Here is a 15,487-nt window from a genome sequence, read left to right on the forward strand (position 1 = left end):
ATTTACTCAGAACAAAGCACTGATGTTTACCTTTTAGTTTAAAAGATAGTTTTTGAGGACAGCAGGACAACAGTCTGAAATGTGTACACTTGAGCTGTAAAACATAGGCTGTGTAGAGAAAGAAAAAAATTTTCTCAAATTATAAAGCTTACCTTTATATTTATATAAATCTAAATCTGGGAAATTACAACACAGAATAGAATTTATGAAGATCCAAACCTAGAAGCCTGGAGTACGATGTTTATTAAAAAAACTTCAAAGGAGAAGAGATAAAGGCACATGCACACCTGAAACTAACACAACACTGTAAGTCAGCGATACTGCAATAATTTTTTTTTTAGAGAGATAAAGGCATGGCATCAAGAAAGTTCCTGCTGAATAGGAAGGGAAGAGACTTCCTGGGGCCGGGTTGAGGAGCAAGAGGGATTAGGGACAAGAAAGAAAGATTCGTGTCTGCTCTTCCTGTCCTGACCTTTGTGGGAAATGGAGGTGGATCACCAGGGTCAGGGTAGATGACAGAAACATCCAGATGAATAAAGGCAGTCTAGGCAGCAGGGTCGGCTCCAGGCTTCTCAGCGCATCATAAATGCCTGACATGGGCTCCCTGTCCAGCAACATCGGGGCAACACGGTGCCCTTCTGGGCCCCAGATCAGAAATGGCCGAAAGGGGTGTGTGGCCAAGTGAACCAGAGACAGTGTCCAGACCCCTTGGAGATCAGGCAAAGCAGCTGGAGAATCGGAATGGTCCCTGTGTCCCGGTCAGGAACTGGGTAAGTGCTGGGGGAACAGGGGAACAGAAAGGCTACAGAGTGACAGAAGCTTACAGAGATGGCAGTGGGTTCCAGCATGGCAAACATCAGTAGACAGTGCCAACAGGACCCCCGGGGGGCTGAAGGGATCCCTGTGCCTCAGCAGTCACAGTACTGGACACCCAGGAACCACAAAGAAGACTCGAGCCCGGGTGGAAGAGCAGCCATCCCTCCGCAGACGCTGGATGATGTAGAAGACTCCTCAAAACTTGAATCATTTCTTAGAAAAAAACAGGAAGCGGAGGAGGGTGAGAGTCTAGTCTCACTGAGACTTAAATCATACCAATACCTCAAAGGGACTTTTAAGCCCCGGAACACTCTAACTGTAATTCACTGTCAATGGACAAGTTCAAACTCCCCATCCCCCCACTTCCTTGTCAAGCAGGGATGGAGAATTGAAAGCAAGATAGGATCAGTTATAGGAAATACAATTTTGTTTTTGTATGGTTGGTAATGTATATACATTCAACCTCACTCCTTATTTTACAAATATACAAATCTATGTATGTGTATATATTTCATTATTCCATATATGTATGTGACATATGTAATATATATACGGGTAATGAAAATGCCTATTGTCCTATGTGGGCAAGTAGCTAATGTATTCACAGTAGATATATAAATTTTAAATTGAAAGACGATAGATTTGGTTAAATAGAAATGAAATATTTTTGAAAAAAGCTGAAGGATGCCTATTGAGATCATAATTCTATGCAGAGTAATTGAATAAAAAGCAGAATAGATGATCTAGTTCTTGCAGCAAGTTCATACAAGAGAGAAATAAAATCAAGCTAAAGCGAATCCATTTGTAAACATCATTGGAAGACAAAGTTAATAGACAATAGATCTAGCTGCTGCTGCTGCTAAGTCCCTTCAGTCGTGTCCAACTCTGTGTGACCCCATAGACAGCAGTCCACCAGGCTGCCCCATCCCTGGGATTCTCCAGGCAAGAACACTGGAGTGGGTCACCATTTCCTCTCCAATGCATGAAAGTGAAAAGTGAAAGTGAAGTCGCTCAGTCGTGTCCAACTCTTCGCGATCCTATGGACTGTAGCCCACCAGGCTTCTCTGTCCATGGGATTTTCCAGGCAAGAGTACTGGAGTGGGGTGCCATTGCCTTCTCCACGATAGATCTAGAGAAGATATCTAAAACCTACAACAGATAAGGTATATGTACCAATCAATAAGAAGAGAACAGGAATCCCCGCACAATATGTGAAGAAGCCCAGCAGAAAGTATAAAAACTCAGCAGAGGTACGGGCAGTGATGGAGCCTACTGGCTATCTGCAGGCCTTTGTTCTCCCACTCCTCTACATATTACTGTAGGTGTTTGGCTCAGCAGGCGGGTGTCAGCTAGATTACATTTTCCAGACTCCTGGGCATCTTAGTGTGGCTATATGACTAGGCTTCCACCAATCAGTAGGAGCAGAAACCATGTGTACCACCACTGGGTCGTGACCTTGGAAGGAATGGGCATGTTTTATCCTGCCTCAATTCTCCTTTTTCTGCTGGCAAAGAGAAAGGCATGAGGGTAGGTGCTGAGCAGCCACCTTGACCCAGATGCCAAGGCTGTGTTCAGGAAGGTAGATACATAAGAGGGATCCTCATTATTGTGGAGCTGCCATAGCAACCAGGACTCTGCTTCCTGTTGTGTGAAAGGGAAATAAACTATCTTTATACATGGCTGTGATGTTTGGGTCTTTGTTACAGCTTTTGCAACATGCATCCTAATGTAGATTCTGTAAACTAGAAGCCAGATACCCAAAAAGTGACATATGTTTCAAATACTTAGAGGCCAAGCTGTGAGCAAAAAGAGCACAGGTATAATATGTTGGAAGGTCATTGACTCTTGTTAGGCCTCAGTGATGACACAGTTGATAAACGGTCACCTGCAGTGCCTTGGGAGGCAGACCGTGTGTTTATTGAGCCTGGAAAGAGAATGTCTGTGTGCATCAGTGACTTCCTGTCAGTGCTAGTTGGTTTGCAGAAACGGAAGACTTTCTTTATCCATTGACACTGAGAATGCAGCAAGTGATCTAAACTGAGTCCAATAATGTTAAATCTTCAAGGCTTGAAAAAAAAATGATGTCTATATCTAAATTGCAGAAGGTAAGCCTGTGACCTCAAGGCTTTCTCAAGAGCTTCTCTCTAAGTGCTGTCTGCCAGAAACTGAAATCCATCCCGAAAGTAAACCTCAGCTTCAGAGCATTACCTTCAAGGTTTTTGTTTCACATGGGAATTAACTCACTGCCAAAATCTGGAGAGAAAAGAGGCCGGGCAGACGTAATAAAAGAGGAGAGTTTTCAGGCTTATTTAGGACCAAATAAGATGTGTGGCAGTAGTTACTTGCAAGGAAACCAAATAAAAAGAGTTTGATCAGCTGTTAAAGTTTTTGAGAGACACAAATTGCAAAAGAAACCATAACACTGGCCTGCTAGAGCAGGTGGACTGTTTTATTCTTGAGGAACCTCTGGACCCCCTTACCTGCACTAGCAAATCAAAACAAAATATCATTTTCTCCCCTCAGTTATCAAAGATACGCAATAAGGACATAAATGCTGCATGTTGGCAGGGAAGCACAAACAGGGAACCCCTGAGGCGCTGCTGCTGGGCGTGTGGACCAGTGCACACCTTCTGGAAAGCAATTTCATTGTCATATGAAAGCAATTACTTACACTCCTGAGTGTTTATCCCAGAGACATTCTCACGCTGTTCCTTAAAAGGACATGTATATGGACATTTAATTTGTCATCGTTTGTAGTACTAAGATGCTGGAGGAAATCTAAGTCTTCATCATTGGAGAAAAGCACATGTGAAATAAGGAATGCTGTGCTTTGTTAGACACAATGAATCATGTGTAACAGCAGCACAGACAGAAGTTAAAAGCAGCACTGATTGAACAATCAGAAACAGACTGAGGTGTCTATCATGACACCAGCGTACTACTAAATGATGTGCAAGATGATGGGGCCAAAATGTTGTACAGTACAGCGTGATTTGTAGAAAGAAGAGGACGGGAGACAAGCCATATGCATGCTAGGGATTGGATAAGTGAAAAAGGCTACATACGCCCAGGGGGTGCTGATGCACAGAAGAGAAAGTTCTTTATGCACTAATAGAAAGATCTGTAAAATATGCTAAGTAAAAAAAGCAAAGTACAAAGCAGCCTATCTGGTAAGTTACCCTCTGTGCAGAAGAGGGGGTAAGAATATCTCCATTCAATTTGCTTTAATGATAAACAAGAAAGCCAAACACGTGGTTCCCTGTAATGGGGGCTGGGGGGTGGGGAACAGGATGGGTGGGAGATGTTCTATAGGCGCACGCGCGGGCACACACACACACACTATATATATATATACACACATATAATATGATATATATATAATGATCATACTATATATTTTATAAATATATACACTATATAATTTTTAGCCTTTTGATTTTTTTAATTACCCAAAAGTGCTTCATTTAATTTTTATTTTATTTTAAAAATCTAAAATTTTATATTGGAGTATGGTTGATTAACAGTATCTGATTAATTTCACGTGAAACAGGCTTCATTTTAAATTTAGGTTCCTGACCCTGTACTTGTGCTTCCAACACTTTTACAAGGATTTTCTGTCCTTCTATAAGGAAACAATGTGTAATCCAGTCATGGACACACTTACCAGACATGGACCCACTATATGCCAAGCTGAGATGTTTCATTTCAGAAAACCTCATAAAATCTGTGGGTCTCACAGAGCCAACTTCTCAAAGTCAGCCTGGGCACATACCACACGTGGATTCTGGTACTTCCCCAAACTTCTGGGTTTAAAGGTAAACAATTCTATTGCCAGGGGTTCATGTCAGTCTAGCTTTGTTAGAGTCTGTGCTGTAGGGCAACCTAGGATGGACATGTGCCACATGATGGACCGTTCTCGATGCCTCTAGACACCATTCCCAGGGACTAAAAAATATTCCAAACCATAAGAAAAATTAAAAATATATGCACATAAGCACGTCATGCATTACAAAGACACACAAAAAGGCACAGAATAAACACATGGATAGTTTGTCCAAAGTGTAGGAGGAGAATGCGAGTAGGGAATTCAGATCAAAGAGGAATAAATGAATGGATAGAAACAAGAAAGGGGCCCTGACTACAAACAGCAGTCAAAAAAGAAAAGCAGCCAGTAAATTTTAGAAGGGGTGTTCCAATTTCTCCAGTGGTTTGGGGAAGGAAAAAAACACTTTTGATGGTTTGCTGATCTTTAATATCCCAGGATATCAAGGAAAGTTTGAACAATGCATAACTCGCCATACTTCAATAGAAATATGTAAGACGTCTTTTGAGTGTGTTTCTAATTCAACTCGTTCAATAATAAGAAGAGAACATGAAATTTTATTCCTTCAGTTGAATAAAGAATTAAAGGGAAGAATAAATTGAGACAAGAGGGGGAAATGCACCAGCAAATTGTGAAAGGAATCGTGGAATCACGGCGGACCCCCAGCAGCAGCACACCCACCTGCGCTTTATTCGGGTCACTGTTCACGTTCTCTGAGTCCCTCCGCTCCGTCCTTTTCCTCTTTCCTTTCCTGAGAGCTTGGGAATCAGTGGTTTCTTCTGTTTGAAAGATCTTCTGCATTTTCTTAGTTAGTTACCAAAGGTTTTGTGAAATTGTGGGAGGAGGGAAAGCCCATGAGATGGGGATGTTCAGTTCGGTTCAGTTCAGTCGCTCAGTCGAGTCCGACTCTCCGCGACCCCATGAATCACGGCACGCCAAGGGGATACTCTGTTACTATTTTGCCCTAAAATGAAAAACGAGAGGAAAACATGGTTTGAAAAGATCCACGCGCCCCTGTGTTTATTGCAGCACTGTTTACAATAGCCAAGACATGGAAGCAACCTAAATGTCATCAACAAAGGACTGGATAAAGGAGATATGGTACACACATACAACGGACTACAAGTCAGCCATAAAAAAGAACAAAATAATGCCATTTGCCAACATGGATGGACCTGGAGATTATCACACTAAGTGAAGTAACGTACAGCAACACAAATATATGATATCAATTATATGTGGAATCCAAAAAGCAAATCTACAGATGAACTTATTTAAAAACCAGAAACAGACTCGCAAACTTAGAGAATGAATCTGTAGTTACCAGGGAGGAAGTGAGAGAGGGATAGATTGGGAGTTTGAGATTGACATGTACAAACTGCTTGCTGTGTTTAAAATAAAATACCTTTCCATGAAAAACAAATAAACAGAAAAAATGAAAGTATATGTAGGTATGTATAAAATTGTAACATTTTTCTGTCTTTATTAGACTGTTGAATAAAGTTAACAAAATCTAAAACAGTAGGGATATTTTGAGATGTTTTCATATATGAAATAAAAAAGAAAAAGCAAAGGGATACATAATATGTTTATAACGGTCTGTTTCATAAAGGGACTAGCCACTCAGGGAAACTATTTCATTCAATACTTCCTGTCATTCTTCTCCCACAAGTCTATTTAGGACACACTTGATTCAAAATCATGAGGATGTCATGTTTCCAACATGTGGGATGCAGGAAGTTGTCACTTATAAAATTAAATAGTATAATTTTTTTCTGTCTTTACAAGTTTTTTCTTGTCAGTTTTGAGGAGTCTAAGTAGAAACATTACAAAATGATGCAAATGAGGACTGAAGTTATTTACCTTTAGGAAAAAGACATTAAATATAGCAGATCTTATCAGGACCAAAATATTCCAAGGGAGATCAATAATGGCCTAGAAATTGGTCTTTTTTTTTTTTTCTGAAACCTCTAAAGTTTTGAGATGGAATATCTTCTTTGGTATAAACTTAAGAATAGTACTATAAAGAACTAGGGCAAATTTCAAAGGTAATAGACTTCATAAAAATTTTAAGGGGGAATCATTTTTTCAAAATCTGATAAAGCAGATGATAGTGTTTAAGTTGAATAGAGTGGAAATGATCGAATCTATCTTTTACTGTCTATGGATGATTCAGCACATTTGATATGAGCATCCTTTTTACTTGCAAATGTTGGTTTGTTTTCATGAAAAGATATATAATTTATATAGTTGATGGTTCAGCAGGTCAAGAATCTGTCTGCAATGCAGGAGACATAGGAGACATGAGTTTGGGTCAGGAAGAACCCCTGGAGAAGGAAATGGCAACCCCCTCCAGTATTCTAGCCTGAAAATCCCATGGACAGAGGAGCCTGGTGAGCTACAGTCCATGGGGTTGCAAAGAGTTGTATACGACTGAGGGACTAAGTACGCGCATGATAAAACTTTACAGAAGAGACTGATATCAAAGGGACTGTTAAACAGAAGGTAACTATGCTCCTTACCAAATTACACCAAGTACTACTTTTAGAAAATATGGATCTTTTACCTGTTTTCAGAGAAATTAATTATTCTCTACTCCAAGCATAAAATTATATTTGGGATGGTCTTTTCAAGACTGCTTGGTTTGACTCTTTGAAAATTTAAGTTTTTAAATACACGAATAGTGTTTCAACTAACACATGGGACTGGACTATCATATCTGATTCACAAACATCAGAGACTTTACCTAGTATCAGTTCAGTTCAGTTCAGTCGCTCAGTCGTGTCCGACTCTCTGAGACCCCATGAATCACAGCACGCCAGGCCTCCCTGTCCATCACCAACTCCCGGAGTTCACTCAAACTCATGTCCATCGAGACAGTGATGCCATCCAGTCATCTCACCCTCTGTCGTCCCCTTCTCCTCCTGCCCCCAATCTTTCCCAGCATCAGAGTCTTTTCCAGTGAGTCAACTCTTCGCATTAGGTGACCAAAGTATTGGAGTTTCAGCTTTAGCATCAGTCCCTCCAATGAACAACCAGGATTGATCTCCTTTAGAATGAACTGGTTGGATCTCCTTGCAGTCCAAAGGACTCTCAAGAGTCTTCTCCAGCACCACAGTTCAAAAGCATCAATTCTTCGGCGATCAGCTTTCTTCACAGTCCAACTCTCATATCCATACATGACCACTGGAAAAACCACAGCCTCGACTAGACGGACCTTTGTTGGCAAAGTAATGTCTCTGCTTTTTAGTATACTATCTAGGTTGGTCATAACTTTCCTTCCAAGGAGTCAGTGTCTTTTAATTTCATGGCTGCAATCAGTATCCTGGTATCAAGTTTTATTAATAATTTCAAAGATACAAGCAATCAAAAGGCACGGGCAAGACACTAACACAACATTGTAAAGCAATTATACTCCAATTTTTAAAAAAGGCACAGGCAGGATGGGAAGAAATTTAGGACTTCCTGCTGGTTTTGTAGGTCCTTCCTTCTAGAATAAGAGGTGAGACCTCTGAGAGTTGGCGGTCAGCTCACACAGTGGGTGTGTTTAGCTTGTGACACACCTCCATTTTATACCTCAGAGCTGTGTATCTCATATGACCTTCTCTAGGGAGTTTCATGAAAAGATACATAATTTATATAGTTGATGGCTCAGCAGGTCAAGAATCTGTCTGCAATGCATAAGACATTCCACAGATCCTAAGTGTAATCCACAGATCCTAAGTGTGTTTGCCATAAGCAATCTTAAATCAGTGATATATATATAATTATTTAGAGAGCATTCTGTCGGCAAAGTCTCCACTTACAGCAAATCTCATTCATCTGGTTACTCAGAGCAAGGTCAACACACATTTTCTGTGAAGGGTCAGATAGTATATTTTTTAGGCTTTGCAGGCCAAGAGGCAAAATCAAGGATATTATGTGGGTACTTATAAGTAAGAAAAAACATAAATCTTCAAAACTTTTCATTCATGAATTTGAAATGTTGTTGTTCATTCACTAAGTTGTATTGAACTCTTTGCAACTCCAGCAAAGGAAGCGGGCAGCATTCCAGGTTCCTCTGTCATCCATTATCTCCTGGAATGTCTCTCAAATTCGTGTCCATTGAGGTGATGCTATCTAACCATCTCATCCTCTGCTGCCCCCTTCTCCTTTTTCTTCAATCTTTCCCAGCATCAGGGTCTTCTCCAATGAGTCGGCTCTTTGCATCAGGTGGCCAAAGGATTGGAACTTCAGCATCAGTCCTTCCAATGAATATTCAATTAATCCTTTAGGATTGACTGATTCCATCTCCCTGCAGTGCAAGGAATTCTCGAGTCTTCTCCAGTACCACAATTCAAAAGCATCAATTCTTCGGCACTCAGCGTTTTTTATGGTCTGGCTTTCACATCCGTACCTGACTACTGGAAAAACCATAGCTTTGACTTTATGGACCTTCGTCGACAAAGTGGTATCTCTGCTTTTTAATATGCTGTCTAGGTTTGTCATAGTTTTCCTTCCAAAGAGCAAGCATCTTTTAATTTTGTGGCTGCAGTCACCATCTGCAGTGATTTTGAAGCCCAGGAAATTAAAATCTGTCACTGCTTCCACTTTTTCCTTCTTTTATTTTCCGTGAAATTATGGGACTGGATGCCATGAACTTAATTTTTCTGATGTTGAGTTTCAAGCCAGCTTTTTCACTCTCCTCTTTCATCCTCATGAAGAGGCTCTTTAGTTCTTCTTTACTTTCTGCCATCAGAGTGGTATCATCTACATATCTGAAGTAGTTGATATTTCTCTCGGCAATGTTGATTCCAACTTACGATTCATCCAGCACGGCATTTCCCATGATGTACTCTGCATATTTGAAACTAAACTAATAAAAATTGAGTACAATTTTTTGTAAGATAGGCCTGGTGAGAATGGAATTTTTAAAAATCTTGTTTAATTAGTGTTCAATGTTTTCCCTTTTCTTTTTCTTTCCTTCCCTTTTCCTTTTCAAAATTAAAGTCAAATGCTCACTTGCTAATGCTGACGTGTTATGAGAGTTTATATAAATTTTGTGATCTTGGGTTAGGCAACAATTTCATAGATATGAACAAAAACATATTTTCACAAATGATACCATCAAGAAAGTAAAAAGAAAACTTATACAATGGAAGGAAATATTTGAAAGTAGATCTCATAAGGTACTTGAATACAGGATATCTAAAAACTTTTACAACACAGTAATAAAAAGACGAATGACCCAGCTTTTTTTAAACAAAGGATAATAAACAAAAATTATTATTTTTAAACAAAAAAATAAATCCTTTTTTAAACAAAGGATTTAAACAGACATTATTTCAAAGAAGATAAACAATGAATAACTCAGGGTTATTAATCACTACACAAATGCTCATAAAAACTACAATAAGATGCCTCTTCATATCCACTGAGATGGCTATAACCAAAAAAGACAAAAAACAAAAAGTTTTGGTACATATGTGGAGAAATTGGAATCCCACTCTTGCTGGTGGGATTGTAAAAATAGGGCATGCTTGGAAAACAGTCTGGCAGTTCTCCCAAAAGTTAAATATTGCATCACCAAATGACACATCAGTTTCTCTCCTAAGGGTATATCCAACAGAAGTGAAAGCATACATCAAAACAAAAATTTGTACTCCAATGTTCACAGCAGTATTAGCCATAACAGCTAAAAAGTGGAAAAACCCAGAAGTTTATCAACTTCTGACTAGATAAACATAATTAAGTACATTCCTACTGTGAAATATGATTCAGCAATAAGAAGAAATGAAGTTCTGATACATGCTAAACATAAATGAGCCTTGGAAACCTTATACTAAGTTGAAGACATCAATCTCAAAAGATCGCACATTGTATGATTACATTTATCAGAAATGTCAAGAATTGTCAAATTTCTAGAAACAAAAATACATTAGTGGTTTCTTAGAGGTGAAAGATTGGTGGATGGGGAGAGGAATGCCTGCTAATGGGTTTCTTTAAAAAAAAATATGTTTAAAAATTAAAAAAAATTTTTTTGGTCAAGCCATGCGACATGTGGGATCTTAGTTCCCCAACGAGAGATTGAACCCATAACCCCTGCATTGAAGCACAGTCTTAACCAATGGACCACAAGGGAGGCCTCAAAAATGTTTTTTAAAAATTGGATTGTGGTGGTTGTTGCACAAACCCTGTGAATAAAACAAATAATAATAAAAATAAAACTCCACATTGAACTGTGTACTTCAAATGGGTGAATTGCGTTTTAATAATAATTCAATACAGCTATGTAAAAACATATATATAATAGGTTCAAACATTTTCTTCAAAGTATCTTCTGATGAAAAATAAAGTGAATAACTATAGACTTTAAATACCTCATATTTTCACAAATTTTATAAATTTTTCCAACAAATCTTTTTTCGGCTTCACACACATTTTGAACCACTATCAACTGCATCACATCTTAGTAGATGCCACATCAGGTTGTACTGAATCAGTGTTTTCTCAACTTCTTAGGAGATATTCTCTCCCACAGTTGTTTCACAAAGACTATTTATAATGGGTAATTTATCAGTCACTTTGAACTCAGAAATTACTCCCCAAATAAACAAGAACAACTAAGCAATATCAGTAACATCTGTTGATTCATCATGAGCCAAGAAAAATTCAGTCATTTGCTGTGTATTTTAATTACATTGCTCCTGATGTCCTCATTCCTTTGAGTAACTGTTTCTGCTGAAAAGCTAATAGTCTTCAGTATATCTGTTTTTTTTTTTTTCTGGGCACATGCCTTTGCTGCTGCTGCAAAAAAGCATGACTTCATTAACTGTCACTAATGGCTTTCCTTGCTAACAAACAAACCACCCAGACACTTACTCTAGTCACAGACTCCTTTTCATTCCTCATTTTTGTGAAGAAATTCTGCTGTGATATTTCACTTTAAAATTTCAAGGAGAATTCCCTGGCATTCCTGTGGTTAGAACTTCATGCTCTTACTGCCAAGGTCCTGGGTTCAATCCCTGGTCAGGAAGCTTAACATCCCACAAGCCGCAGGGCGTGGCCCAAAGTAAAAATAAATAAATTTTCTAATTGTTGTGACTTGCTGTCAGGTGAGCTGGAAATACTGTGATGAGTGCTTAGTTTGGTAATGTGTTTTTTTATAGCACAGCTATAGTGTCTTGTATAGTACTCACAATGCTTTGCCATCTAATTTGGTAACAAAATAACCCACATTCCACTCTGCTTCAGAAGCTGTGAGTCCAGATTTCTCTTTCTTTCTAGCTTTGGCAGGACTGGCACGCACTGATAGTAAGAAAATAAAACACAATGTCATACGTGGTATGACAATATGCATGACACTAAACACTGCCCAGTTATCGCAACGGCAGTGCACTGAGCAGGCTGCCCCACGTGGCCTCTGCCACAACTACTCAGCTGTGCCCTTGCAGCACGAGAGCACACGGGCAGTCTGCACACACAGCAGTGTGGGTGTGCTCCAGTAAAAGTTTATGGACACCGAAACTTCAATTTTATACAATTCTCACATATCATGACACGATATTCTCACATTGTTTTTTTCATGAGTTGAAACTAAAAAATTGCTCTTAGTTTACAGGCTGTACAGAAACAAAAGGCAGGCAGAGGGGCAGCAGTTTGCTGAACCCTGACCTAGGGGCTCAGGTATCACACTGAAAAGGAGTTTAGCTGTGTCACATGTTTCCTTTTCTTTCATCTTCATTTCTTTTCCTGGTGAGCAAAACAAGTGCTTTAACCTTTTTCTCTCCGTGCCTTACTTCACTGCAGATTATTACTAAAATATTTAGAATGGTACTTGAGAAACATAATTTAGAGCCTGTAAGATCCTACAGCAAATTGTTATCATTTGCTAAAACTGGATATGCCAGATTTAACCGGTTCAGTTCAGTTCAGTCGCTCAGTTGTGTCCGACTCTTTGCGACCCCATGAACCGCAGCACGCCAGGCCTCCCTGTCCGTTACCAACTCCAAGACCTGTTAAGTACTCCTCAGTGATGGTGACGGATACCAGAGTCCCATTCACAGCGGTTGCTGATAAGCTCAGGGTCGGGGGAGGGGGGACTGGGAAGTTATTGACAAAGAGTTCAGTTTTGCAAAATGAAAAGTGGTTTGGAGACAGATGGTGGTGATGGTTGCACAATAATGTGAATGTACTTTATGCCCTTGAACTATATACTTAAAAATGATTAAGATGTAAATTTGATGCTATGTGTTTTTACCACAGTAAAAAAATTGGAAAAAATCAGTTGGCAAAAATACAGAATTTTTTAATATTCTTAACTGTACTAAAATTTTCTCCTGCTGACATAATTTCCTTATAGAACAAATCTTCAAATTTCTTCACAAACAGACAATTCATTTAAGACCAACCAGAATGGACCTATCAGACCTCTTTCAGAATTTCTGCTTTTCAGTAGATTTCAGGCCACTGTTCTAATATCCACAAACAAGTGGGTCAATGTATATATTACCAGCCAATTAGCAAATTCAGAAGGGATATTATGAATATGACTGTATATTAAACATTATTAGTATATATGTAGTTATATGCCCTTCTTTATTTTTTACTTTTTTGCTAACAGAAACCATTAACTCCCCAGGTAGCTGTAGTGAGCAAGATTTTAATGAGATTCTCCAAGACCTGGGGTTGGATGAATAATATGTCAATGACTTTCAATCTTTCAAAGCTCACAGTTAAATATATTCTATATATTAAATATATTTATAGTGAATATTATATTAAAATTTATAAATAAAATATATAATCTTATATTTAAATATATTAAATGTAATCTATATTAATACATTCTACATTTTGATCCAGAAAACACACACCCACAGACACACCCACACACATACATCTAAAACAAAATTTCAGGAAATATACTCATTTTTACTGCATGCGATGCATTCTCTCAGTTTTTATTCTATCTACTGTATTTTATTTCATTTTAATAAGGGATTATCATAGCACATTAAATTGATTTCACAACTCACTAATGGATTATAACCCATAGTTTGAAAAAGAATATTCCAAGAAACCTTCAAATTATACAAAACATATCTGAGAAATAAGACATAGAGAACAGAGAACTTTGTAACTAATGAAAGCAAATGAATTTAACAAAAATATAAATTATTATTGCATTTAGGTTTACTTTTAGTATGTCATTAATACAATTAATTCAGGAATTCAAAATACAAAAGCCACCTCTTAAACAGTAAGAAACAAAAGGGACCACATTTAAAGAAATAGCAAAATAAAACTTAAGTATTCTTCCAAATTGCCAAAAGTTTTGTTTTCTATACATATTAGTTTTAGAATGTGTAGACATAGAAGGTCCCTTTCAGTACTCAAGTCAGAATACAAACTGAAGACTTTCCTCACAGTGAGTCCCAAAGTGCCAGGAAAATAAGGGCAACATATTTCTAAATATCCAGTGCTGGTTCAATGCTCCCTGTGAAATGGGCTACCAGTCTGAGCTCTGCCTCTGGCAAGGTGGGACATGCGGGTAGGAGATGTCCATATTGTTTTTTAAACTGTATATATACTGGAGGAAGTTCCTCCTGGTTTCCCTACACCCAGCTGCTATGGTCAGAATGGGTGCCTCCCCAAATCCATATGTTGAAATCTTCACCCTCATTGGTGATGGTATCAGGTGGTGGAGCTTTGGGAGGTGATGAGGTCATGAGGTGGGGGGAGGCCTCATGAATGGATTAGTTCCCTTGTTAGAAAGGCTTCCAGGGGCTCCTTAGCCTTCTGCCGGGGGAGGACACAGTGAGGAATCGGCACCTGATCCAGGACCCCAGCCTCCAGAACTGCGAGAGGAACATTTCTATTGTTTATGAGCTACTCAGTGTCTGGTATTTTGCTCTAGCAGCTTGAACAAAGAAAGACACTACTCTCATCTTCTGCACTGGAGTCTCTCTGCTGCTGCTGACCCGGTGGGAGAGCCAGGTGCTAAATGGCCCAGTCTCCAACTCTTCTGTAATGAGACAGTGAGACCACCTCAATTTTATCCTGACGTGTTCAGGAAGAAGATGTTTACAGCAGAGCGGTGATAGCGTGGAAATCAGAGGCTGGGAGCAGTGGAAGATAATCTTCACCTGCTCCACAATGTCACCTGTCCCCTCTAATGTCTACAGAAAGCCTGTAGCCACATAGAGAACAAACCTGGGGTTGCCAAGCGGGAAGGGGGATGGAACAACTGGGAGTCTGGGATTAGCAGATTTAAACTATCATATATAGGATGGATAAATAAGGTCCTACTGTATAGCACAGGGAAGTATATTCAATATCCTGTGATAAGCCATAATAGAAAAAAATACAAAAAAGGATATATGTGTATAACTGAGTCACTTTGCTGTGAGGCAGAAATTAACACTGTAAATCAACTATGCTTCAATTTAAAAAAGCCTATAGCCATGTGTGTGTGTGTAGGACCATCTGAAAGTCTGCACAAGAGAATATATGCAAAACTCAGAAGGACTCCAGATAAGTTTTCCTGTGGTTATAGGGCCTCCAAAATCTTTTGTAAGGAATACCAGTCTTTGTGAATATTATTTTCCTTGGCTATTCCTGTTATTGTCCCTTCACTCTATCCTCTGATATTTATGTGCTTTTCCCAATTTATCAGAAACACAAGTGCAGAGTCACACCTAAAGAAGAGTAAGAATCAATGACACGTTCTATATTAGGATAGTTGTTAAGTCATGTAAACCATCTTCCACTTCACATTTTTTTTGATTAATGTAGAACATTCTATCCATCTTGAAAGTTGACTGCAAGATGAGATCACTATAATTTTAATAATTTTTAGACCAATTT

At 38.8% G+C, this 15,487-nt stretch overlaps 1 protein-coding gene across 2 annotated transcripts in view; it reads right to left on the minus strand.

The window, feature by feature from the left end:
- The window catches only part of BEND6 (BEN domain containing 6), a 70,242-nt gene that overhangs the window by 45,562 nt on the left and 9,193 nt on the right, over nucleotides 1-15,487 (minus strand). For both annotated transcript variants that reach the window (XM_055407102.2, XM_088831068.1), the window contains exon 2: nucleotides 5,321-5,603. In XM_055407102.2, coding sequence (XP_055263077.1) covers nucleotides 5,321-5,440 — 120 coding nt within the window. In that variant the 5' untranslated portion in view covers nucleotides 5,441-5,603. The remainder of the gene's footprint in view (nucleotides 1-5,320; nucleotides 5,604-15,487) is intronic.

This window comes from Moschus berezovskii, chromosome 23 (genome assembly GCF_049115385.1).
Source record: "Moschus berezovskii isolate FMDL1 chromosome 23, NW_MosBer_1.0, whole genome shotgun sequence".
Classification (NCBI taxonomy): Eukaryota; Metazoa; Chordata; class Mammalia; order Artiodactyla; family Moschidae; genus Moschus; species Moschus berezovskii.